General features: G+C 37.5%; 1 protein-coding gene across 9 annotated transcripts in view; it reads right to left on the reverse strand.

The window, feature by feature from the left end:
* Positions 1 to 26,218, reverse strand: part of FOXP2 (forkhead box P2) — a 265,428-nt gene that overhangs the window by 64,557 nt on the left and 174,653 nt on the right. For all 9 annotated transcript variants that reach the window (XM_088457697.1, XM_088457696.1, XM_088457695.1 and 6 more), the window contains exons 9-10: positions 6,966 to 7,053; positions 5,358 to 5,441 (exon numbers count right to left, since the gene is read on the reverse strand). In XM_088457697.1, coding sequence (XP_088313823.1) covers positions 5,358 to 5,441; positions 6,966 to 7,053 — 172 coding nt within the window. The remainder of the gene's footprint in view (positions 1 to 5,357; positions 5,442 to 6,965; positions 7,054 to 26,218) is intronic.

The raw sequence follows: 26,218 nt of genomic DNA on the forward strand, positions 1-26,218 counted from the left end.
TGGTGTGCCTCTGTAAAATTGATGCTTAACTCAGTGGTTCCCAAACTTTTTGGAATCACGGTGCCCTAGAGTATCATCATTTTTTCCACGGCACCCCTAGGCCAAAAGTTTCTTACTGAGAAATTCAGAAAAAAAATGTAATGGAAAATTGTGTCTATATGTCACACTCAGGTTCAGTTATGTGGTGGTTGACAGGGCTGTGCTTCTATTTCTCCTCATATTTTATGATTGGCAGTCATTAGCACTGGTTTTGCCTATCACATTGACTACAAGTATTTTTTTTAGTACTGGACCACCAACCCGAGGCACCCCTGCAAGTTCCCCGCGGGATCCAGTTTGAGAACCACTGGCTTAACTACATGGTTTTTAAGAAGACATTAAAAGTAAGAATGTAGCATGTACAATTGTTTGTCAAGAACCCATCCTCTGTTTTCTTAAAAACCTGAGCACATTTATCATCCCTGTTTTATAGGGATCAATGATCCAAAGCATTATTTTACTGTCATCTAAACGTTAAAAAGTTGAGAGAGTGGGCTAAATGTAATAGGGTGCTAGCTGGCGCCGCTGCGGGAATACATGCAAATATTCCCGTATTTTTAAAGCACCAATCATTTTAAAGGCAAAACTAAGCAATTTACAATTGCCTTGTAAATTATTGCCGCTTAAAAAGTACGGGAAAACTCCCATGTATTCCCACAGCGGCACTGACTCGCACCCTATTACATTTAGCCCAGTTTTTGAAGCAGCATTTAAAGTTTGCTAATTAATGCCTTTATATGCCAGTCACTTAAGGTCCCCTGCAACTGGTCCATTCAACAAAGCACTGTAACAATCAAATATAAAATTATAAATATATAGTATATGCCATTATAATATATTTTTAGATTTAAAATTGAAAAATAACAATGCTTATTTTATTTCTAGCACTTAGTGTGTTCATATACAATATACTATTTCTTGTAATTTTAAATTCAGGTAAATATTTTAATATTTTTAAGGATATTTTCCAAAACATTTTCTGCAACTTTCATCGGTTAAGTTTACTACTACAACAAAATTACATGTGACTGTTATCAATTGTTTGAATGTTCTACATTTGAAAATGCAATTTTAAGGACTTGTTCATACCTACTGAGCTTTGTAAGCACTAACTAGTTCCTAAAATGTAACAATAGGATGTATGGTACACTTGCTATCAGTACAATAGTTTGAACTGGATGTAAAGCTCATGGAAAACACATTAAAAATACATGACTAAAACATATCTAAAGCACGTTTTAGTTGTCATACATTTTTACTCATTTTCCCAGTGCACATATAGTTTGTGAACTAACTCTAAAACCTTAATGGCATTACTGTAGTAAATTATGTGCAGAGAGTAGCCATGTAATAAATTAGAGATAATCTGCACTCTATGCTTGATTTAATTAGGATCTACACCTTATTGCGCAAGGAATAGGGTTGTAGCCTCTAACTTTTATGCCCGGAGCTATTCAATTACAAGCCATTTCTCTTGCGGGGTAAATCTAATGCTAACGTGCATTAACCCATAGATTCCCAGGATAAGAACCTGGAACCTGGAGTGGCAGCGATAAGGGCAGAAAGCCCTCTTTAATGTGGATTTCTGTTTGAGCCTCAGGAGGAAGTAAACAGAAATTGGTGTTAAGTGTAGCCTGCAGTTTTATCGCGGGCTGCAATTGAATAGCCCTGGGCACTGCTTTGGGGCTAATTGAAGTTTCAAAGATAATCTGTGATCTGACACTCCCTCGCCCCAACATGTGAACATTGACAGACACTGAAAAAAATCACCTTGACCTAACTGATATCTATAGATTTGTCAAAATATATATGTAAAGAATAAAAAAATCGTAAAACAAAAAGGGTCGAATACAGAAATTCAATACTATAATTTCCATTTTTTGTTAATGAAAGTAGAAAAATTATTTAGAGACGAAATTACAATATGTTTGAAAAGACTTCCACATTACAGTTCTAAGTTGCACAGCTAAGCGTGCAACATATTAGACAGTAGCACCTAAAAAGACTGTCTTAATTTCCAAGTCTGCAGTTATCCAAGAACTGTCAACTTCTCTTCCTCTTGATTACCCACCCCTGTACCATCAGCCAAAAATAAAGTCTGCTGAGCGAGGACACTGCATAATTTGCTCCATATTTTTAAAACACGTTTCATGGACTTCCTAAAGCTACAGACTGTGTTAGAGCATAGCGATATATATTATTTACATTACTTTACAAGTCTTGTATCAATTTATATGGGAGTATCAGACAAGAATGTGGACTCCTGCTATCCACAATTCATATTACAATAAAAAAGATTAAAGCCAGAAAAATGTCAGAAAAATATGTTCAAAATAAGCTGCAGAAATCTAAATTTCTATATGTATGCAAATGAATATGTTTACAATGTTCCGCCAAGTTATTTTAGCAGCCGGCCATAACAAGCATAACATGTTTGTAGGCATGCAATCATGAACTGATAAAGAAGAATGCATTATTAAGTAAGGAAAAGCATGTAAAAACTAAGATGAACATTTAACCACCTTAGCTCATCTGAATATATTCAAGGTTGGGTGAAACTCATTATTCAGGACTTGCAGCCTTGATAACTTTGATTTTCATCCATCCATAGCATGGCCAAAAGGTACCGTTTAATGAAGTACCATTCAGAGAGTAAATGGGGTCATATAATAGTGCGATTGCACCTTGTGTTCATGTACTGATAGCTGTTAAGAGTGCAGTGATGAACCAACAGAGCTCATTTCTCCCTGGTAATAAATTCATCCTATTAATATTTATCAAATGTGTGGGCTGTCTCAACTGAAACAGTACACACGAGATCATAAATCTCTACTATCATATCAATTTTAAGGCTATTTTGTATAGTGCAAAAAATGCAGCTTTTTCCCCCCTCTTTTTGTATTGCCCTTTTTTAACTTCTGTGATTCTATTCACTATTTCAGAAATCTCTTTTCAGTGGGATCTTTAAACTGTGGTCTCGTTCTAAATCGTTCATCTAAGATTCTGTATTAATTGCTCACCATCAAACACAATTAGCAATTCTTTCATGTGTGGTTTATGTAATGTAATACTTCAATTACATTATTCATTCAGGTTCTGTTTTGGATTATAGGCTGAAAATTCTTTATTAGTGTAGATGTAGCCATGCTGCTGGAGTTTTAAAAAATTCACTGATTGAATAATTAATTGGAAAAGAACAAGCTGTAGATTCCTGATGGATTTATGAGACAATTATTCCATCTTGTGATTACCTACATTGTGCTATAGCAAGCTACGAGAAAACTAATTTTATTCAAATGAAACACCAGGCTTCATCAAAGTAAAGCAACACTACCCTGAACGTTATCACTGTATAGGTTGCAAAGGGTTAATAGTGTAACAGACTGCTAAAAGAAAGAAAATCAAGTTAAATGTGATGCGTTTCTTTATAAACAAGAATGATTATTCTGGTATATATCGGTGTAATGATACTTATAAGCCTTGAGAGGTGTTATTATTCTTATTATAGGTGCTATTCAGGGTAGACCAGATACTGTATCATTGACAGATCCTAAAGAATCTGAAAACCATGACCATAGATAATAGTTCTACCAGGGGTGCCAGCAGCAGTGCTATTCACCACATGACTGGTTGATAATTAAAAATACACATTAGACCACAATTTTTTGCTGATAGGTTTACAGAAAAGTTTTGGCCGTAAAATTCCATTTTACTCTAAATAAGGCCCATTTGTGACACGTGGACATGTGCCTCATGTATGGCTTTGACACATTTATAAATTGCCACAGCCCAATTCCAACATCTAGCACTACAGAATTCATGAGATACGTTACAAAACACAGTGCCAATAAACTACTATTACAGATGTGTCCTCATACACTATTTCTGCAGTTCTGCCAAACAGCTCTACTCAACACGCCAGGTCCCATGTGACTCGGCTTGCGTCGAGCGTCTTTTTAGGCGAAAATGCATATTAGTCTCAATCTGAGTCTATATATGTATACGAAGTGCTACGATGCAGCGGCCACGGCTTTATTTCACGCCAAGTTCGGTTGTGCTTTGTATAAAGACTCAGACACATACAGATATACAAGTGTCGCATAGCACATTCATCAGTGCAGTCTCGTGAAGCAGTTTGTCGCATTCGATTGTGGCTAAGACACATTTTCAGATGAAAAAAGTGTTTATAGTCACACTTGACATGGCGGCTTACTCGTGCCAGGTGTCTAGCGCTGCATGGCGTATTGAGGCTAGGTGTATGGGAACGCGACTGAGCTGCATGAAGCGGTGTAGCATAGTGACTTTTTCTTTAAATTGTAAGTCTTGTTTGCATCACAGACGCAGCGGAACATCCCTCAAACTGTACTAGAGACGCTGGGCTGCGACTTTGACCACACATGTACAAGTTTCAGATGAATCACAACCGAATTTGGTGCGAGGAAAAGCCATGGTCTCTGCATCGTATCACATCGTATACAGATTCAAACTCATTCACACACAGGTGTACAAATGTTGCATATCAAACTGATCAGTGCAGTCTAGCTAAGTAGTTTTAGCACTTTCAATTGTTTTATTTGTGCAAATAAGATGCACATCCTGAGCGAAAAAGACGCTTGGAGCAGCCTCAGATTTGGTGCAACTGAAGCCACAGTGTATGAGAACTCTATCTATCTATCTATCTATCTATCTATCTATCTATCTATCTATCTATCTATCTATCTATCTATCTATCTATCTATCTATCTATCTATCTATCTATCGATTATAATAAAAGAATAGTAATTCCATTACTAGCATGACTGTAAAATACAAATAGCAAAAACCCTTGTCCCCATCATTTTTGTAACTATAAACCTTCCAACTGCTAGCCTTTAAAATGAGTTACTTTAAAATTAGGCAGTCCAATATAATTGCAGATATTACAAATTCGCAACATGTTTTAAAACCAATGAACATTTTTAAAGACAATTTAAATTGATGTTTTCCCGTCTTCTACACTACTTTGCTGCAGATATTCTCCTGGAATGAGGAAAACTATCACACTTAGATATCTTTTCTGGCTCTGAACGTAATGATTTCTGCACTTATAGGTGTAGTTTGTTTAGTATCACCCACAGTGTAGATTGGATAGATTGTGTTAAAGATAACATTACTTCTAGAGAAACATACAATTTGACCAGATATTGCATTTTACATCCATTTTATTGCAATATTTTTTTATCACACTCATTGTTTTCAAACTGTCACAAAATTGTTCATTTTCTTAGTCGGTTACATGTATAGACCTATTTACTGTTTATAAAGCAATATGCACTTACAGGTTTTGGAGATGGCTTGGGCTCTGAGGGTCGCATGTGCAAGTGGGTCATCATCGCTTGAAGACGTTCACGCTCTTTAGAAAGCTGTTAAGAAGGAGCAAAATCAGAAGCATTTCAGAAATGACTGATACAGCTATTTTATCGTAGTGATACATCTTATCATCAAGCATGTCTTCATGTAATGAATCCAGCACATAAAATGCAGAGTTGCATACTGTATAAATGAAGAAATGCACTTTGGTAGCAGGATAAGAGAAACCATGTATAGTTTTTGCCTTAGGTGGAGAGGTGAAAGATACTAAGCAACCCAGCATCTGAATGATTTTTAATATGATGATATAAACAATACATTACAATAGCAACCAATCTGTTATTAGCTTTGATCAGTTTAGTGCAGGGGATAGGCTAATTCAAGTACTTATTTGATTAGTTACTTTGTCCTCCTGAACATTTGTGCACTGTATTACCAAAAACATTTCTTATCTTTTAACAAATAAATGAGCTGTCCCAGTAGAAGCAAGTTACTAAAATCATTTATAAAAAGCTCTTTAGTGTCTGTCTGGACAGAGTCAGCAGTGGTCTAACGCCCCTGACTATGCAGAGGTTACGGGTTCTCTAAGCAAACTGTTGTCCAGAACCATCTTTTCACTTCATCCTTCTCCACCGAGGTCCAGTTTGTGCCCTCTGTATGCTGCCATCATCAATCTAATCCTAGAGAGTGACAGGGACCAAACAGTGTGAAATGCTAAACTCTGCCACTGAGACGGCATCTACATTGTGCAGAGTCTCATTACAACTGATGGACCTTACTCCACTATCAGTCAAACACAGCACAAGATACAGCATAATTGGTCACCCAGCAAGCAGTGTTATCAATGGGGTTTTAACTGTATATTCTCTTCTTCATTCAGCAGTAAATGGGAACAGGAGTGCACAGTTATTGAATGTTGCTTATATGTAATGCTAATGTTCAACCATAAAATACATATTGATGACTATTACTAAACATAACACTGATGTTTTTATCAAAGTTTTAAATCAAGTTTTATATCAAAACTGTTATTGATGGTTATTAACCTTATACAGTAATTTCTACTATAATCTTTGTCTTTCCAAAAATAGCAAACAATCTCACACCCTAACTTATCAGAGTTTCCCATAACATATTGTATGTTTGCGAAGTATCCAAATTGCACATCTTCTGTATAGATAAAACATCTGAGTTGTATCAATAAGTAAGACACTGAGACGTTGCTTGCAGTAACCCTACCCAGTAAGGTGTTAAACAGCTTTACTGCTGTGCTCAGACTTACTATAATTTTACTAATTCTCTTCATACTAATAGCAATGCTTACCATAAAATAATGTTCAAATACATTACACAGTCAGCCACTATATAAATAAAGCATGTAGTGCAACCAAATACAGTTTCAATGCTAATTTACTGAAAGGGTAGTAGATGCCTTGAATATACGTTCAGCCTATGAACTTGAAAAAAAATATTATTATGTAAGATGGGTACACTATATGGACCAAATCATGTCTATCTGTTGTCAACATTGTATATTTCAATGTTTACGATTGTAATTGTCTGTAGTGAGCACCCACCTGAATTTCCAGCTGTTGTACCACTTGCATTTGGACTCTGCATTGAGCAGTACTTCTATCGTCCAATGCATGCTCATTATTAAGGTGCCTGGTCAAGAAAGTAAACATAAAGGGTCAGAAATTATAATTCATGCTTATATCTTCATAAGACCATTAAGCTGGGTACAGACTTAACAGATATAACTGCAGATCAAGTGATCTGCAGATATATCTGCAGAAGATGGATGTCCATACACACTGAACAACCATCATCTGTCATCTGGCCGTGGGTCCCGCTGGCTGCACCTCAGCTGCAAGTGTACGGGTGTTCGGCTGATCGTCCGTACACATAGCACAATGGACAGATATATCTGCCATCTGCTGTGCAGCACAGCCGATGCGATAGGTCTGTGAGTGACGTCATTCACAGACATATCGCTGGTGCACACTTGCCGATGGGCACACGATCAATTGATTGGACAATATATCTGCCAGTATGTACCCAGCATTACAGTAGGTTTACAACACTCGAGACAAAACAACACATTTATTCGAAAAAAGATCCTTAAAGCAGTAACCAATCACATAAGTGTCAAAATCCAGTTATTTACAACCCAGTTATATCAACATTTATGTATATTAATAAAAATAAAGTACGTAACTGATGCCAACACAATGGAGTGGGGGTGGCTTATGTGGGTGGTGCGGGGGGGGGGGGGTTGCTGGCCTCATTGCGGCCTGCAATTCATCGTCCCGCTCCCTGGGGGCAGTGGCCATTGCAGGAGACTTGCCTACTCTTGGGGGAGCTGGGAATGGTACCCGACTTTCAGGAGGCTCCTGGCATTCCCAGGACAGTAGGCAAGTATGATAAATAAATATATATATATATATATATATATTTATTATTATTTATTTACAAATATCTATTTAAACGCATACTTATAGGGCAGTGTCTAATATACTATTTTACACATCACTTCAATGTCTCTGTATATTCAAAACCAGTATCCTTTATGGTAGTGATAAGCTACACTTTGACTCATTTCACATTTGACAGTTGAATTTTAAATGTTTTGTCTGCAAAATGTGACCTGAAGTATTACCAATCATACCAAAATCACACAACACCACCAAATGAATAACAGTTTTTCCAGTTTTATTCCACTGGAAAAACTGGTTCTCATTTAGAGTTGGATGCATTTGCATATAGGACATACGTAGAAAAAGATGTACAAAGTAAAAGCGTATTAAATCTGCTGAATAGGACATAATTGAACATACATCCAACTGAAAAAAACAGTAGTAACAATAGTCACTTTACCTTATTTGTACACAATATAATAATGTAATGAAACGTCATATATACAATAATGTATTAACTGCCACTAATGAAAGTGAAAGATGCATATCCTGTATAAAATGTAATTAAATGAAAACAACATTGTGTTTATTGTTTACTGCTTTATAAATCTAATAGGAACCTTCTTTCCTTCTGTAGTCCAAATGGATTTGACAAGTAATATGAATAGATGGACATAATGTTATATAATGTATCCACAAAACAAATGAATTAAGAAAGCAAAAAATATTATATATATTCTAAGAATTAGTTCATGAAATGTTTTCCCCTGGAAATGTCCATATTTATCATTATTGATCATCTCAACAATGAAATCGCCTCCATTCGGTCATTTTACCATCTAATCAAATTTTATATATTTTAAAATTAAATATTTATTGAAAATGAATATGTACAATGCAAACACTTATGATATTATTACACTTAGTAAATATGATATGCTGGGGATTGTAATGCTTCAATGTCATCATAAACAGTAACTCACGCAATGTGCAAGGATACACCAGCTGAACAGCAAGCAGTCATTGGAAAATGTTTAAAATGTTTGCAACAATGCACAGAGTAGTTAAAAATGGCGCTCAGTTTAACCAACACATAACAAAACTGTGAAATATGGTCTGGTGACAGATGTATGAAATACCCATGATCATAAAGGAGTTGTGTCCATATAAAAAGTGTTTGATTATTTTGCTCAATAATTGTAACAGTATCTGCCTTGATGCACAGTTATGAAATCAAGAGTATTGGTAGCAGACTAGTGGAGTCGTCTGTCAAACGTTCTCTAACGCCAAAGCTGATTTAGCTGTGGATCACAGACAGGGTATAAATGCATTAACAGGACAACTTGGTAACGGTGTCAGATTTTGATCTCTGAACCAGGAATCAGTTGACCTATTAGAACTCTTCTATTATGCACTTTACTACTGTGTACTTACTAGAATAGTGCTTTATGCAATTCCGATTTAAGATTGCAAAAACCTTTTACCACAGTAAATGCTAATTACTTTTTAGTATTTTTAAATTTCTACGTGTACTAATATTTAAATGCTTCATTTATTGTTTCATTTGTTCATATTACCGCATAATACATATGGCACATAACAAATTCATATATAAAAATAATAATATACATGTATTAAATTTAACAGCAGTAGTAATGTCGGCAAGCAGCTGAATACATTGTATTGAAGCTAAGGTATTTAAAGTCACACAATTGTCTTCAGTAAAATGGAAAACTCCCAACAGAAAGCAGTTTTATAAATCATTGGTAGTATAATAAAAGTATACAGAGATTTAACTGTATGCTACTGCTCTATGTAGTACACACTACATGCTTGCTGCCTATTTCTCTAATTTCAGTGTGCCTCTTGGCATTTGGCTATTTATGCTCTCCATCTTTCCTACTTGATGTAGTTTACCAATAGAATCCTTTTATCAGGAATCTGTGTTTTGTTTGCAGGCAAAGGGACTGGGGCCAAGGGGCTGAATGGATGAAATTGATATGGGTGATGACTGTGTAAGTGGTGCTTAACTGTAAACAGTATTAAAGTTCTTTAAAATGACCGGGCTGGATTCCATAAGATGACTGGACTGGGACTGATACTGAGACAGGACTGGAACCAGGAGATGACTGGACTGGAACTGGTATACTGATTGCCAGGCTGGGACCAGCTAGGCTTGCATGCCGGGCTGGGACCAGCTAACACACACTGGTCCAGACTGGGAAGGGTAGGCAAAATGGATGCCAGGCTGGGACTGGTAGACAAAATGGGTGCCGTGCTGGGACCGGCTAATGCTCACTCGACCAGACTGGGACTGGTAAGCTCAATGGATGCCGGGCTGGGACTGGCTAACACACACAATAGCATGTTCCCTCTGCAGGAGGGGGAGAGAAATGGAGTCTGTTTGCAGTGTAGGGGACACTGCTGAAGCATGGTATAATAGTGCAGAAGCACACTGGCACTCTTAGCAGGCGATGGTAGTTTGCAGCAATATGAAATGTAAACTGCACATGGGAACCGAAGTACGCAGGTGGAATGGTGCAGAGAGATCCAGACTGAAGAAAGGGATACACGCAGACAAAGTAATCAGCTTTCTCCAAATAGTATGAGGATGATGCACAATGGTATTTGAGAGCTGAGCGTGCAGGATCACTGAAACAAGAATTACAAGGTGAATGCAGATTACACTGAAGCAGTGTCAAACAGATGAAGATGGAGCTGGAAGGATGAGCCAAGTATTGCTGGGAGCTGTAGTGCTGTAGAACAGTCAGAGCTGGAATCAGATTTAAATGGTATCAGATTTAAGTGGTATGCTGGGGTCTGTAGTGCTGCAAAGTAGTTCAATACTTAAGTAAGATTAACCAGGTTAACTGTTATGCTGGGCTCTAGAGCCAGCTCTGTGAAGGAACCCTCAGCCTGTGAGACCTGCGGCTGCATGTAATTGGCCCTGTAGTGTCTGGCTGTGCAGGGCTGGCTCGAGGGACATTCCAGTGGAGCGACTGCCTGAGAGCGCTACCCAATGGGGGTTGCAGTGCGGCCGCCACTGGGTACTTGACTTGCTCTAACCCACAGTAGCCAGCAGCAGCACTGGGGATTAGCGCAGGTGACGTCACTGTCAGTGTGCAAGTGCTCCGTTATATTGATTTACTGTTTGCTATTTATGTGGAGCAGCTAAAAGATTAACATCCAGCTGGTGGATTTATATTGTTTTCATATGTCACTGTCAGTGTGCCACTGGCCAGCTCACTCTGCCACTCTGCCTCCAGTCTGTCTCGCAGTTTCAAGTTCTTCTGTCTGGCTTCCGGCATTTGCGCCCCTCCTCCCATCATGTGCTGACTCACAGGCTACTGACTTTCCAGCATGTTGACCTCTCCGCACAGTTCATGGACATCAGAGGTAAGCAGGCTAATAGGGATATACAAGTGAGGGAATACCATCTGTAACTTGAACTCCACCTATGGCTGTCCACGCAAGAGGTCAGGGAGGTGGACAACCCCTTCCTAGCCCCAGTACTGCCCCAGCAGCCATCCTGACCCCCTCCCTATCCCCCAGCACTGCCCCCATTATTGCCTGTTCCTAACCCCCTCCTTGTCCCCAGTACTGCCCTAGCTGCTATCTACCCATACCCCCTCCCTACCACAGCGCTACCTGCTGCTACCATCCTTGTTGCCCAAGGTACTACCCCTTACCCCTCCCTACCCCCAATACTGCCTGCGACTAACCCCCTCCTTGCCCCCCAGCACTGTCTCAAATGTTGTCTGCAAATTAGAAAAAAATTGAGAAATCAGCCAGTCCTCCCCAAAAATTAAAGAAATGTTAAAAACTATTTTTTTTTTAATTTAGTACAAATGATAAAAAAAAAACTAGAATTAAAAAAATAATAATTTTGGGGTACGTTTAGGTCAATAATGAAAAAAATAAATTGTAAACAAAAAATTATAAAATTAAACTTTTACATTTAGATTCAAACAAAACCAAATGAACATGCAAAGAAAGTAGAAAAAAAGGTGATTTTGTGGTCATTTTAGACCAATTAAAAAAAATTATATAAAACTGTCAAAAAGACCATAAAACAATTATATTTCATTTAAATAATTGCTTTAATTAAATTTGGGGTGCTGTAATTAACAAAAAAAAATATTTTGGGGTAATCTCAAGTCTCAATTGGTTTTAACAACCAACAATGGCATGTAAATATTGGACTAATAAGCTAATTGGAAACTCCCAATTGCTGAATGAATCATTAGGGGGAGGTCTTAGGAATTCTGTAGCAAGTCCCAACAAGTTTTCCAAAAAATAACGATTCTAGGAAAAATTAGACTTGCTCTAAAGGTGCTCTAAAGGTGCGCAATAACAAGAATTGCAGGCTCAATGAAATAAAATCTCGCACCCAATCATATACCAAAAATCTTGCACCTACTGAAAAAAAACTTTTTTGGAAAATTTGCTCGAAATTGAATATGCCCTTTAGGGTATCCTAATAATCCTAAAAAATAGTGATCCTAGTAATCCAGTACTGCACATGTGCAGTGGAACTAGAATACCTGACTTGGGAGCTACTGTAATAGGTTGTGACTTGCAGTTGCTGTGAGAACTCAAGCGAGTCTTCCTGTATTTTTAAGCGGCAATCATTTAGTAGCCATTGCATTGCATGTTTTGATGTTCAATGCTGGGCTTCCGATGTCCATCCCTAAATGTATGTCTGGGCTGTGGTTATGAAGGGAGGACGGTGTCACTGTGTGCATGCACATCATGCTGACTGACCCTGCTCACCCTGGCAGGCTGCTCTCAGGGTGGAGTCACTGATTTATACTGAACAAGTACCTCTCTCCCCATGGGTGATGCCAAACAATAGCCTGCCCATGAATATAATGTCGCACTGCAGTGATTTAGTCACTGAGGATGCAGTCACTGCAGGTGCAGTCACTGCTTGTAACAGTGCCGTCCGCATCTAAGGGCTAGGGAGGGACTGGGAACTCCTCTCTCTTCTGCTACAGATGAGGTTAACTAATGTGTTTCAATGTTTTTCCTGTAGGGGCCAATGTGTTTGTTTTTTTTCTGTGGTGGACAATATATATATATATATATATATATATATGTGTATATATATATATATATATATATATATGTATGTATATATATATGTATATATATGTATATATATATATATATATATATACACACATTTTTTTTTATTTTTTTTTTCTGTTGGGGGCCATTGTGTTTTATTTTTTCCAGTGGGGCTAATGTATTTTTTTTCCCTGTGGGTGCCAGTGTGTTGTTTTTTCCTGTGGAGGCCAATGTGTGTGCTTTTTCCCTGTGGGGGCGAATGTGTTTTATTCCTGTGAGGGATAATGTTGTTGTTTTATTCCTGTGAAGGGTAATGTGTGTGTTTTATTTCTGCGGGTACCTGAAGAGTACCGGCTTAATGCTGAGTAGAACTGGGTCTCTCCTGGCAGAGCTGTAACTAGGTGTATGCGAGCAGTGCCGCTGCACAGAGCGCAGAGCCCTGTGGGCGACATAGTGACTCGACCAAGGTCCCTGCATCTGGCTAGCAGGGTGCTGTTCAGCCTGAATTGCTACTGCAGTGCCACTAAGAGCATCATAAGAATACTCCAGATGTGCAAAATGCAGCTCTTACTGCCCATATGAGCATCCTGTCCTGTAAATCCTGACGCTGGCGGCCACTCACCCTCCACATGACGTCATGCACTTTGAGGACATGGATGGCACAGGATGCAGAAAAGCCCTGTTGCGGCACTGCCTCCTGGTACCCTGACCAGGGAGTGCCTGGTTAATAATGTGAAAATAATAGTGTACAGTAGATGCTTGAGGCATTACAAGCATCAGCATTTACATGGGCACTAGTGCATAATTACACTTGTAATGTCATACGAGGTTGCACTACAAGAATTATCCCAACAATGAATAAAAATCTAATGTACTGATATAAATTAAATAAGTACTGACCATGATAATATAGATCTAACTAATGCCATGTCTAGTATAAAAATAATGAATGCCTCCATGAGCATATCTTTTTTTCAACAACTGCAAAAAAAATCTTCCGTAATAAACTTAATGTCTTAACTCTGTCTTGGTCTGACGTAATTAAATTGGAAGATGTCTAATCAATATTGGTAAGAAAAGAAAACACATCGAATACAGAAACCACTCCCAAGGAACACAAGGCGCTCAATGAGTTAGGCTGTGGTGAGCTAAGCTATTTAATAACCAAACAGCCAATTAGGAGCAGTCTCTAAAACTGCTCAGGCAATCACAGATAGAATATTCCATTGGAATTAGTATTGCAGTGTAGGTAACTATGCATTTGTTTAACTTTTATTACAATCTCTGATTATTGTTGCATTTATTTTAAAGTAAATACATTTTACAATGGTTACATATGTTGAAAATACACAATATTATATTGTCATATGTTTAAATTATAAATGAAGAACTAGAAAAACCATATGGGTTTTGCATGTGTACAAATAAAATATGCAAATCCCACATTTAAAGCAATATTTCAATATGCAGCATCATATGCATAATGTATTAGAATATTTATTAAAAATAGGTAAAGTAGGGTCTATTTTTTTTCCTAGTTGAAAGGGTGTTAACATATTGCTTATAATTTTAAAATGTGAATTTGAATTAAAATTAGATTCTTAGGCATAAAATGTGTGAGTCTTAAACATAAGGATATTAGTGCTGATTACAGAAGAGTCTTTTGCATATATTGTGTCCTGCTTATTTTATAATCGGCCCTTTTAATGCATGCTGCACTGCATTTGAAAATAGAAGTTAATACTCATCGCTTTGGTAACATATCTATTCCCACACACTAGAGATAAAGACACTAATGCTCACTTACAGATTAAACAGTAGAAAGGTGCCGAAAGGACTAAATGTGTTATTTTGACTACAAGGGTAATATCAAACTATATTTTGTGCAAGACATATAAATGAGCATGTATATAGAACACAATTTCTTGAAAAAAAAAAGACAAAGGAGCAGGGCCTGTCTGCACAAAAGTGGCTTAAAACGTGTTTACATTTTAGCGACCCACTCTTGTCATATGTTTAGAGAACAAAAAAAAAATGTTTGCATTTAACTGCTCAAGTCTTCATATTCAGTTTATCTGCGCTGCTTTCATTAGAATAGAGAGACTGTAGAGTATAATAATAGTCGGTAAGGTTTTGTCTTGATTGAATTTTTCAGAGGAATACAAAAGAACCTTGCCATTAAAATAGTCCTTTATTCTTCAGCATGAAGGCGAAAGGTTTTTAAAGTGTTGTGATGTTCAGTAATGAGCCTCTATCTAAATTATCATTGGTGACAAACTCACAAAGCACTTTTCGAGGACACATAGTTATGAAATGCCAGAGCTGCCACTTTCTTTCCTGTAATTATAGGCTAGCTTGCAGCCCTTCAATGATCATTTATAGAACAGCCTCCAGTGGATTACCGAGAACTTGAAAAACACATACATACCTCTGCCATATCTCCCTTCTCCGTTCCTTGCTATTGTTTACTAGTGATATGTAAAATAATAGAGCCTATTCATTCCCCTACTTAATTATGCCAATCAAAGTGCAGGAATGGCAAAGGATACAAATGAAATGCAGAAAGATTAAATAAATAGGGTCGACATTAACATAAAATTCAAAATTTATGTACTTAAAACAATTTCATGTCAAAAATATTCTCTTTTATGTCTTTATATATGTCTCAGGTATTACATATTGCTGTTAAAATATTCTCTATGATTTATAAATCAGGGATAAGATAATATTGAAAAATGAGGAATTCTGAATTTCCTGAGCTACTACCTAATTGCTATTTAAAATGCATATGCAAAGGGACATTTCATTAATCATTTAATCATGTACCTCGCAGGAAGTTAGAACTAATGTTGCAAATACCCTTTTCATATCAATGCTCCATAATGCTATCTTATGTATTTGATATATTGCATATGCCATAAATTATAGCTGCTTCAAAATGACTAAATGGGTTGTTATTCTTCAAGATGCTTATTACTAGAACCTCTATCTATTACTTTTTTTTTTTTACTTATTGCTAGCTCTATTTCAGTTTTTCACAAGCTACCAATAATGCTTTTCCGTAATGGCAAAGGTCTGTAAATTAACCATGCAATCACTAAACACCATTTCACAGACCTGTTCTATTTCTGCTGGTCTGCTAACAAGACGATTACACACAAATTACTGAATGTCTATGAAATATTTAAATGCATTCTACTCTACTATGCATTAATAAGAGCAAAGCAAGCTATGGAATTCTGGTTAGATCCACTCCCTAATGTCCCCTAATGAGCCTCTTACTGTGACTGCAGTTCAAACAGAAAGGTGAAGAAAAAATGCAAAGGGTGCCTTCAGAAAGGCAGCTTGAACAAACAGTGTGTGAGCCAGTTCTAATTTATGGGTCACTTTATAGGTATATTGATTTTTGTTTTGAAAATGGAATAAATGATGTGGTTGACTGGCATTCTTTAAAAACTGCATGAGACTGAGAGAGGTCTTAGCCTCATGTACACAGTGTGTAAATGTGAAGCGTTTTCTTTCAGCAGATATTTAATAAAAACTTAACTACAAACACAACAGAACCTAGGAGAGTATGTGAGTGGCATATACTCTCATTTCTAAACAACATCTAAGAAAATGTATCTTCTATCTCACAGTATATTGGACAAATTTTAAATTCAATTGTTTGATCCCTTGAAGTAATTTAAATTTAAACAAGACTGACGTGAGACTGTGAGGATTGACAACAGTCCAGTAATGTCTATCTATCTTGATCCTGGTGGTGCCCAAATAATCCCCAGGGATCTTATACAATTTCTTATTTTCCCTACCTGCACACTGTTTAGATATCATGTATAAGGTTATCTTGTTTGTGGGATTTTACCAGTACATATATTTAAATTACAAAGACTAGTTTGCTGAAAACCCAACTCATGCCTCGATTTTATCATCATTATCATCTATTATTTGCAAGATGCCACAAAACTATGCAGAACATAATTTGATGGAATAAACATCTATAACTATCATCTAAAAGAAAACAAATGGTGAAATTTATAGACTGAGATAAACTCTGTGACAAATTATTGTCAAAGACTCTAAAATCCATGTTCATTGATATAGCACCAGTGTGTATGCAATGCTTTACAAATTTATAAGAAGCCAATACAGGTAGTAAAATACCATATAGTGAAATACATAGAAATACATAAAGAAGAAATGCCTGTTCCAATCAGATTATATTCTAATTAGGTTTATAGTTAACATATACAGTAGGCAAAGCTTACTGTTTTTATATTTTCATTGTTTTATGTTTCACTGGCTAATATCCTAGTGACTGAGCTGAATTGTAAATAATCTGCATGCATTTTCATATCTCAGGGGATAAACTATGAACACAGTAAAAATAAAATTGATATTAGATCCTATTTTGTGGTTATTGGATACCAGTGACTTAACTGGGTCACACTGCTATGCTCAATAACTACGAACTAGACAATTCTGTCTTTAATTAAGAAAAAGGTTTTTGCTACTGTTCAATGAATAGCTATGTTTTTAACAGAATAGCAAAATAGTTAACATCCCAATATTCATTTATTGGCATAACTGTTCTTCATCATTAGCTGTAGATATCTTTAACATTGTTACTCTGATGAGATAAACACTTGGGTTCTTCAAGTGTGGTATTGACTTGCAAACCTATACTACAATCAAGAGGTAATATGTATGAATAAACAGGTGCAGATGATTAAAACAATAAAATGATCATTTTCCTAGCAATTTCTTTCTTTAAATCTTATTGTAATGCATTGGCTTGTAAATATAATAATTCAAGTTAAGCATTGGAGATCTGAAATGTTAAGTGTGCTCCACAACAACCCAGTTCAGCTCAGTTGTTACTCTAACTGATTTAAATGGTTTGTTTAAGTGATGAAAATGGCCTCTTTACCTGCTTCACTGTAGCACTGGGACCATTTATCAAGTTAGGAAAGCGTTAGCAGAAAAAATAGGCCAATTTGCTTTGGATGTATTTTGTATTTCACATACAGGTTTATAAACTAATAGATTTCCTGTTGTGCTTTTCATATTCAATCATACATGCATCACTAGAGACTTTATTCACTATTTGTACTACGTTCAAGGGGATCATGTAGACAGGGGCATTCAATGATTTTCATTTGAATACAGTGGTACAGCATACTAATAAAATGTTATTGATTTTTTTTAATCCTTAAATTAGAATTCTTATTATTTTTTAAATATTTCAGTGATAATACATTATTATAAAAAGTAGGCACCTTGACTGTATTACAAATCTTGACCCTTGCAGCTCACTGTAAAAAATCAAAGATCAGAAGTTCCAGAAACATAAAGGGAAATAATTGCCAATTTCAAATTGCAAAGCATGTTCTGCAACATATGTCTTTACACAAAGACCAGACCTGTCAGCTGCATCGACACAGGGCAGACCTGTCCACATTAAAACATTTCTTATTGTAATAATGACACTGGTATAGACAGAGCCAACCAGCAGCAGAATCTGAAACTAGACTAGCAACTAGAATAAAGGCTGGTCATCACAGTCCAAACCTATCAAATGGCTTGTGTGCTGAATGACAGCTTCATTAAACAGATGTGACTGAGGACAGGGAAAAAGATTAACTTGCAGTTCTGTAAATTAGAGAACACCTGAACAATGTTTATTTGAAAACAAATTGTAACATTCTGGTTATTGTGGCCAACATAAGATCTCATGATATTGCAACGCCGTACACACTACACGAACCGCCAATTCGAAGATGCAATATATATCATTACATGCTTCATGTAGAAGCACCACGACATCCGCAACATCATCCCATCTAATATGCAGCACGTCAGATGGCACATGCAACCACCCAATTCATCAAATTATGATTTGTGTGTACACACTACATGATGGTCATTGCGATGCATCACATATCGGAAGATTGTATAGTGTGTACACAGTTTAAGACGAATCATGGTATAAATGATCCCTTTTACGTTTTTAAAGCATTGAATAGTTGTTTTTTTAAGGTAATTACAGCTAAATGTGACAGATGTAGAAAACATCAGTGTTGTAGTTACTGAGAGTTGTGACCTTTGTGCTTTTCTCTATCAGATAATGTGCACCATAGTCTACTTTCTCGGTATTGTTTTGAATCAACATTTTTGAGGATTTTAGAATTCATCCCAAACTCTTCTAAAGATCCATCTCAACACAAGTCCAGATATAAAGGATCTAAACATACACAGTATGTACAAAGCAAGATGTATTCATGATTTTATTTCATAAAGCTAGCTTGATCCCCAGTAAAATAATTCCCATTAACTGATGTGAATCAGCAGATAAAACTTCACAGGATTAAGTCCAATTGTTTAATGTTTTGTGAAATTGTTCAATAAGGACATATTTTTGCACTACTGTAATAAATACACAAATATTAATCATTATATATTTAAAAAAAATGCTGACCTGATAATCTCAACTGGCAAAATTCATGAGAGCCAAAAGAGCATTACATTACAAAAAATCACTACAAAGAGTTAGAGATACGTGTCTGTTCATAAGAACCTTGATGACGCAAAATAGTAGTGTGTGCCTTTTATGAATCTTGCTACAAGAATTTTACAATATCTATTTGAAATTAGTACATCTCTGACACCTTTAAAAGGTCATCGTAAAAAAGAGTTTTCAATAAATATGCTAATATTTAAAAAAAAAACTAATACTATGCTTTGTTCTATTTTTGAAATAATGACAAATCACAGGTTTATTATGAATTGAATCAATATTACAAACATATTCATATTGTTTATTACTAAAACATATTTTCTACTCTACACAATTCATTATTTCTATTTTTACCAAATTAAGTAAAGTCAGTACATTTTCTTAAGAATATTTTAATTTGGTCAGACAGTATCCTAATATGAGGTTTAGGTAACATGGGGGGGGGATTTATCAAAGCATGGAGATAGATAATGTGAATCAGCTAATAAATGTAATTTTACAGGTTTTGGAGAGAGACAAAGTAGAGAGAGATAAAATGAAACATGTATCAAACCTTGGAGAAAGATAAAGTGGAGAGAGATAAAGTACCAATCAATCAGCGTCTAACTGTCATTTTTCAAACACAGCCTGTAACGTGACAGTTAGGAGCTAGTTGGTTAGTACTTTATCTCTCCACTTTATCGCTCTCCAAGGTTTGATACATTTCCCCCAAAGTACCAACCAATCAGCCATGGTCATTTTACAGGCTGTTGGCAAAATGAAGTTAGGAGCTGACTGGGTGGTACTTTGGGGGAGATGTATCAAACTTTGGAGATAACCATATGGGAGATAAATCTCACCCATGGTTTGTAAGAATTTTAGATCTCATTGTCCCCTTTAAACTCCATTGTTTAAATACAAAACCAGAATAATATATAGACCTGTTTCTCAGCCATCTTTCTACATGTTATCAAAAGCCTCCAGGGTCAATTAACCTACATTACTTAGTCATAACATTACCAACATGATATTACAATGAGAATTTTCAAAACATGGACGCACGGGTCATGTTTTTTTTATTTTATAGTGGTTAATTATGCTGTATGGGTATTTATGTAGTTTTGTTATTTAATGTTGTCTATAGCAAAAATATATAGTATGGAAGAAAGTAAGACCCTTTATCTTCTATTCTTAGAGATTCAATTTATATACTCACTCATTCCAAGAATGTGATTTTGAGACTAAAAATCCTGAACCACTTCCTACTGTATTACACATGCAACATCATGCATGATCTCAAAAATGCGTTTCACATGAATGACATTGCCTTAACAGCATGGTTCATGAGAAAACAAATAAAGCAAAAAACATATATTAGCTACAAAAAAACTTTTAGCAATCTGTTTATCCTTCTAGTAATCCATCATAGTATATTAATGGGGCATCCAATTTAGGACAATTCTCCTTACGATAATGTATCATACCATGCAGTAAATAGGCAAGTCATTCCGTGATATCTTCACCAGAGCTATGGGCCTCTACTGAAGATAACTGGTTCGATTGGACTACAGTGATCTCTCATTACACTACTCCCATTTTTAATGGCACCCTTGGGTAATACCTAATCTCTACACAAAAGTACTCCAAATTACTTCCTCAGCTAACAGAGATGGAAGATCATGTTTAAGTAATGGAAAGTTGTACAAATCTAAATTATCCCTCTAATATATTTCAGATTTAAAGACTACAGCCCTGTTTCTCCATTTGCAGATTTTTTAAGAGGATCTACAGGGAGAACCCAGAAATCTGTGTCCTTCCTCCAGAAACCATCTACTTCTCTTTCCTGCACTCAATGACTTTAGTGCTGCAACCTGCAGGATAAAGTACTATCTGTTTCAGCACTTGTTGTCTTCCACTAGGTTTTCTACCAATGCTAAATATATTTCTTAAGAATGACATGCAATCCGGTGTAGGGAAATGTAATCCTATTAAATTAGAGCCTTGCTGTCTATTTGAATTTCCACCTCTATCTGTGAAGACACCTACTTAACCCTATTGGTTGCTCCCAAAGCTTATTACCTTAAACACTATCCATTCATGTTTCTCTACAGCAAAATACATTGTCACCTAGCAGCTATAGTGTACAAAATTTTACATTTTGTAAGCAACATTATTTCTCATTACGAATATCAGATCGTATTTTTTCTAGCATTTTATTACCAGTCATGTACATCTATATGTCTCATATGTCTCTCATGTTCAATTTCTCTTGTGGAGTCTTTGAATAGCTCACTTAGGTGAGTGCTGCTGAATGTAATGGTGTATATTCTGACTGGAATCATTATTTGTATCCAGTACTTACAAAACACCAACATTTAACGTAGCACTGCTGCAGCTGGATGTGAGCATGTCAATGCCCTCTTTTTTTATCCTTACAGTTTTCTATAAGAAAAGATCCCAACAGTGCGAATATTCTATCAAAACAATTGTTGTTTGCATACATATCTTTGAATTTTGAAAGAATTTTCTGTCACATCCACAAAGTGTCTTGTGTAAATGCCTTAGCAGTTGATGACAGATTCTACCCTAAATACACAATCATAACCATTATATTCTCAAGCTCACAATTCATTATTTAGTCTGTGGGTTTTTTATTTTATAACTAAAAATGGAAAATGTTGCCTTTGCAAGCCTCTGTGTGTCTGTGTGTATACATATAAAGACAAAGGGCTAAATCCAATTTAGGTGCAAAGGGGACACATTGCAACGGCACAGCAATTTGCCACTTCTCGCAGCTTGATCTCACCCTGGCAGTCCTATGGGTACCATAAGTGAGGCATACAGACGCACTTACCCACAGGTGCAAGATAATCGCACCTAACTGGATTGAGGCCAAGGCATTGAAGTTGGTCAGTTCTATTATTAAAACTAAAAAATTAGGGTGACAGAAAAAATAATGGCCTGCTAGTCACCACTTACTTGACTTATCACAAGGTCACTTTCAACAAACATAGTGAAATGAGAGGTCTCCAAATCCCTCAATTACACACACAAGGCTCACAAGGTGCTGCCGCTGACTCCGGTAGGGTGAAATCAGCCTACTCAATGTATTGAAGGGGAGTGCACCTCAACAATGCAGCATCATGGCCACTGGACTACTGTTCTTTCCTATCAAACCTACTCATGAAGCCAACAAAATAACAAAACAGGGAGGGAGGATGGAAAATTCAAGAAATAAAGAGACTGCACCAATGCCATCCACCCACAATAAATTCTCAAGACACACTTTAAGTGGCACCTACCCATAGCTATAGGATGATCAAAATGTCAAAAATTGTCATTTAGCTCACAATCTGCCACCTTGAGGTTTAAAGTTTTTCTTCCATTCCTACAGTTCCAGTACATGAATAGGGCCAGCAACCACTATCCAAACCTAGACAGTTGACTAGTCTGCCAGAAATAATGTGAGTCTGGTGTCTTTATTGTCACCGTGGAGCCCCCGCACATCGCTGTGCACTTACATGGAGGGGCAGCAATTGGTAGCTTCTTACCTGTGAAGTTAGCTGCTGCTCCTCCAAGTTTAGGCTGGAGGTGTGGTGCTGGGCTACATTGTTGCAATCCACTTGGAGGCAGCACTCGAGGTGTGGGAACCTAGCATGCCCAGAACTCGTACACTGGCCCCTTATATCAGGAGGTGAAGGTTACAGGCAAACACAATGCTGAAAGTACCACTAAATAGAGTTAACCGCAAGTCAGCCATAAATGATCCTGCACAACGTGAATGGAACTAATGTGTATATTCGCCTTTATGCTGACTTATTCGCATATCTACGATTGGATCGCTCCCATCCATATGCTTGGTTTCAAAGCCATCTTCACTTTCATTGCGTACTTGCACCACCTCTATTCTTGATGCAAAAGGTCTAAAAATAGGTGTAATTACCTGTATGAACAATCTGCAGAGCCTGCAATTCCATCAATATACCCTCACTGCACATAGCCTATGTGCCGCTTTAGCTGTGATTGGAGATATGACTGAATTGCATACGACTCAGCATAGCCCATAGTTGCGTAGACATACGCAATGCCAAAACATGCAAGATACCTGGGCAAAGCCGACTTGCATTCAACTCTGCATTTTCCCTATTATATGTTAAAAAACTAGATTTTGTGGTAATAAAGTCAATATAAACATATGTGATTATAGAAAGATTCTACACTTAATTATGTAAAATATATATAATAATCTAATACTGCTGTATTTGTAAGATTATAGCGCCAACAAGTTTTTCTAAACAGGTGAAATTTAGGACAATAACATCTCAAGTTTATATATAATTCTCTATGATATCTTTAGATGAGGAATGTTTACATATATATATACACACACACGCAGTACATTATAAAAAACATATTCATTATAGTATATCATTTAGTTAGACGAAATAAAGGGCCAAGTCACATTTTCCATTTGAAAACCATGGGCATGGTGGGAATTGGTATGAAATACCGCCGGCCGCATGTCCGGCGGCTCGATTCCCGTCAACGGCAGCCCGACAGGAGCAGAGTGCAACGCAGCGGAAGCCCGACAGCGCTGGAAATCCCGATCGTGGATAGGTAAGTATCCACTAACCTAACCTAACCCCCCTAACCCTAACCCTCCTTAGGGGTGCCTAACCCTAACTTCCCCCCAAGTGCCTAACCCTAATCCCCCCTCTAAGTGCCTAACCCTAACCACCCCCTTCCCCGCTGCCTAAACCTAAGTCCCCTGGGGGGGTGCCTAACCCTAAGTCCCCCCCGGGGGTGCCTAACCCTAACCCTCCCTGGGGGGTGCCTAACCCTATGTTCCCCCCGGGAACCCTAACCCTCCCCCCCGCGGCTGTCCGCTCGCGGCGCCCGGCATCGGGTAAATGCGGGCGTCTACATCTAGATGCCCGGCATTTCACCCTTGCCGGGATAAGATAGTCGGGAAGCCGGCTGCCAGTATTTAGGCAGTCGGCTTCCCGATTGCCTCCCGCATGGTGTGTTGTGTTACAAAAAAATTTGTGCACAGTGAGTGCATTTTCCATATGTATCATCCTTATGTATCATCCATATTTAAGTCTACACTCATCCTCTATCCAATGGTCATCATATACTGTAGAATGCACGGGAGCATGAGTGAATCAAAACTTCCAACAAATAGTAAATCATGCAGTACAATGGAAAGTCAAGTCTATGTTTACATCATAAAGCTTATTTTGTGTCTAATTAAATTTGCAAGTAATATAAGCATAGGACATACTGTATGTGCAAAAATAGCACATGGAGGTTAAGGGCAGTATTCAATTAGTTTCGCACCCGCAATAAAGTTCCGCCTGCTGGACTATGGCCCTCATTCAGAGCCGCTCGTTAGCGGCAGTACGCTCGTTCCGAGCGATGTTTGCACATCTGCGCATGCGTACGCTTTTTAGTACGCATGCGCGAACCAGTCAGTGCGGCCGAAAATCCTTTGTACGCTATATAGCGAGTGCCTGCTATTTTGAGTGACAGAATGAGGCGTATGTGGGTGGTAACAGGGGAAGGTGCTTGAAAATGGGGAGTGGAGATCCGAACGCAGGCGTGCTTAAAGGTCAAAACGGGCGTTTTATGGGTGTGTATATTTAAAACAGCAGCGTCATTGACCACGTCACTGGGTTATTTTATAGCCAGAACTGCACGCAAATTTGTGGTAGCAAACACCAACCACAAGAATAGCGAGCAGTTCATACGCTGGTCGATGTACTCGATTAATCTAATAAATAGCGGACATGACGTAGGATGCGTGCGGCCAGGGGGCGTTTTTAACAAATAAACGAGCGTATGTTTTGCTCGTTCGTTCAGACTTAGAGGTGTGAACACACTGCAATGTGCGTACGGATCATTTAAATAGCCACCCCTTGATTTTAAACGAACGACCGCAAATAGCGTGCGGCTCTGAATGAGGGCCTATGTCGCTTCTTTTGGCCGCAGAAACTTATCATGCGCATCCCCGATATTCGCCATATTCAATTCCAAAAGACGCAAAAACGGCGACAGGCGAAGTCAGAACAGGCGTAAAGTGGTGTCTGAATCGGGGAAATCAGCCTGAACCCCCCAAAAAGATGCAGAAACATTGGAGATCAATGTAGTAGTGCCCGATTAGTCATAATAAAACTGTTTGGGGCACTTAAGTTTGTACAATTGCCTCTAATTAGCGTCTTTGCACAAGTGGTGAAGAATGGCATGAAGCAGTATTTTTTGGTGAAAATAAGTAGTCCTGGCAAATTTGGGGTACCTGAATATGGGTGCAATCATCTTTTAATGTCTGTAAAGTGAAGTTTTAATAAAAGTGAAATTCCTCCCTCATAAAAGCACCTGCAATCCCAAAAACACTTGGCCCCTTATTAGAGCACCCGTAGAACCTTATTTCGCTAGTTTTTGAAGTTGTCCCCCCACTTTGTGCTTTTTTGCCCCCAAAACGAAATAACTTTTTTGGGGTGTTCTTCAGTTTTTTCCAGGAATTTTTTGATGCCGTTGCCCTTTGGGGGCTGTCCCAAGGGTTCTGAGTGGTTTCCCCACCTTTGCACCGCAAAATAAAAATTTTGCACTTCTTTTCTCCTGCTATTCAGAGGCGAATGTTTATCGCCTATTACATTGCATTGACTTTCCGCGTACGTGAAAAAAGCGAGTGAAATTAATACGGAGATACATTTCCGACGCAATTGGCGATACTTTTCTGCGGATCTCGGTTTTTCGCGTCTAATTGAATATGGACCTAAGTATCTGATAGAGTAGCATGGTTATGATAGTGGTAGGTAGGTAGTTTGTATGTATGTTTTCACCCTGT

This window comes from Taudactylus pleione, unplaced genomic scaffold, assembly GCF_031769625.1.
Source record: "Taudactylus pleione unplaced genomic scaffold, aTauple2 ptg000041l, whole genome shotgun sequence".
In the NCBI taxonomy this organism is placed as follows: domain Eukaryota; kingdom Metazoa; phylum Chordata; class Amphibia; order Anura; family Myobatrachidae; genus Taudactylus; species Taudactylus pleione.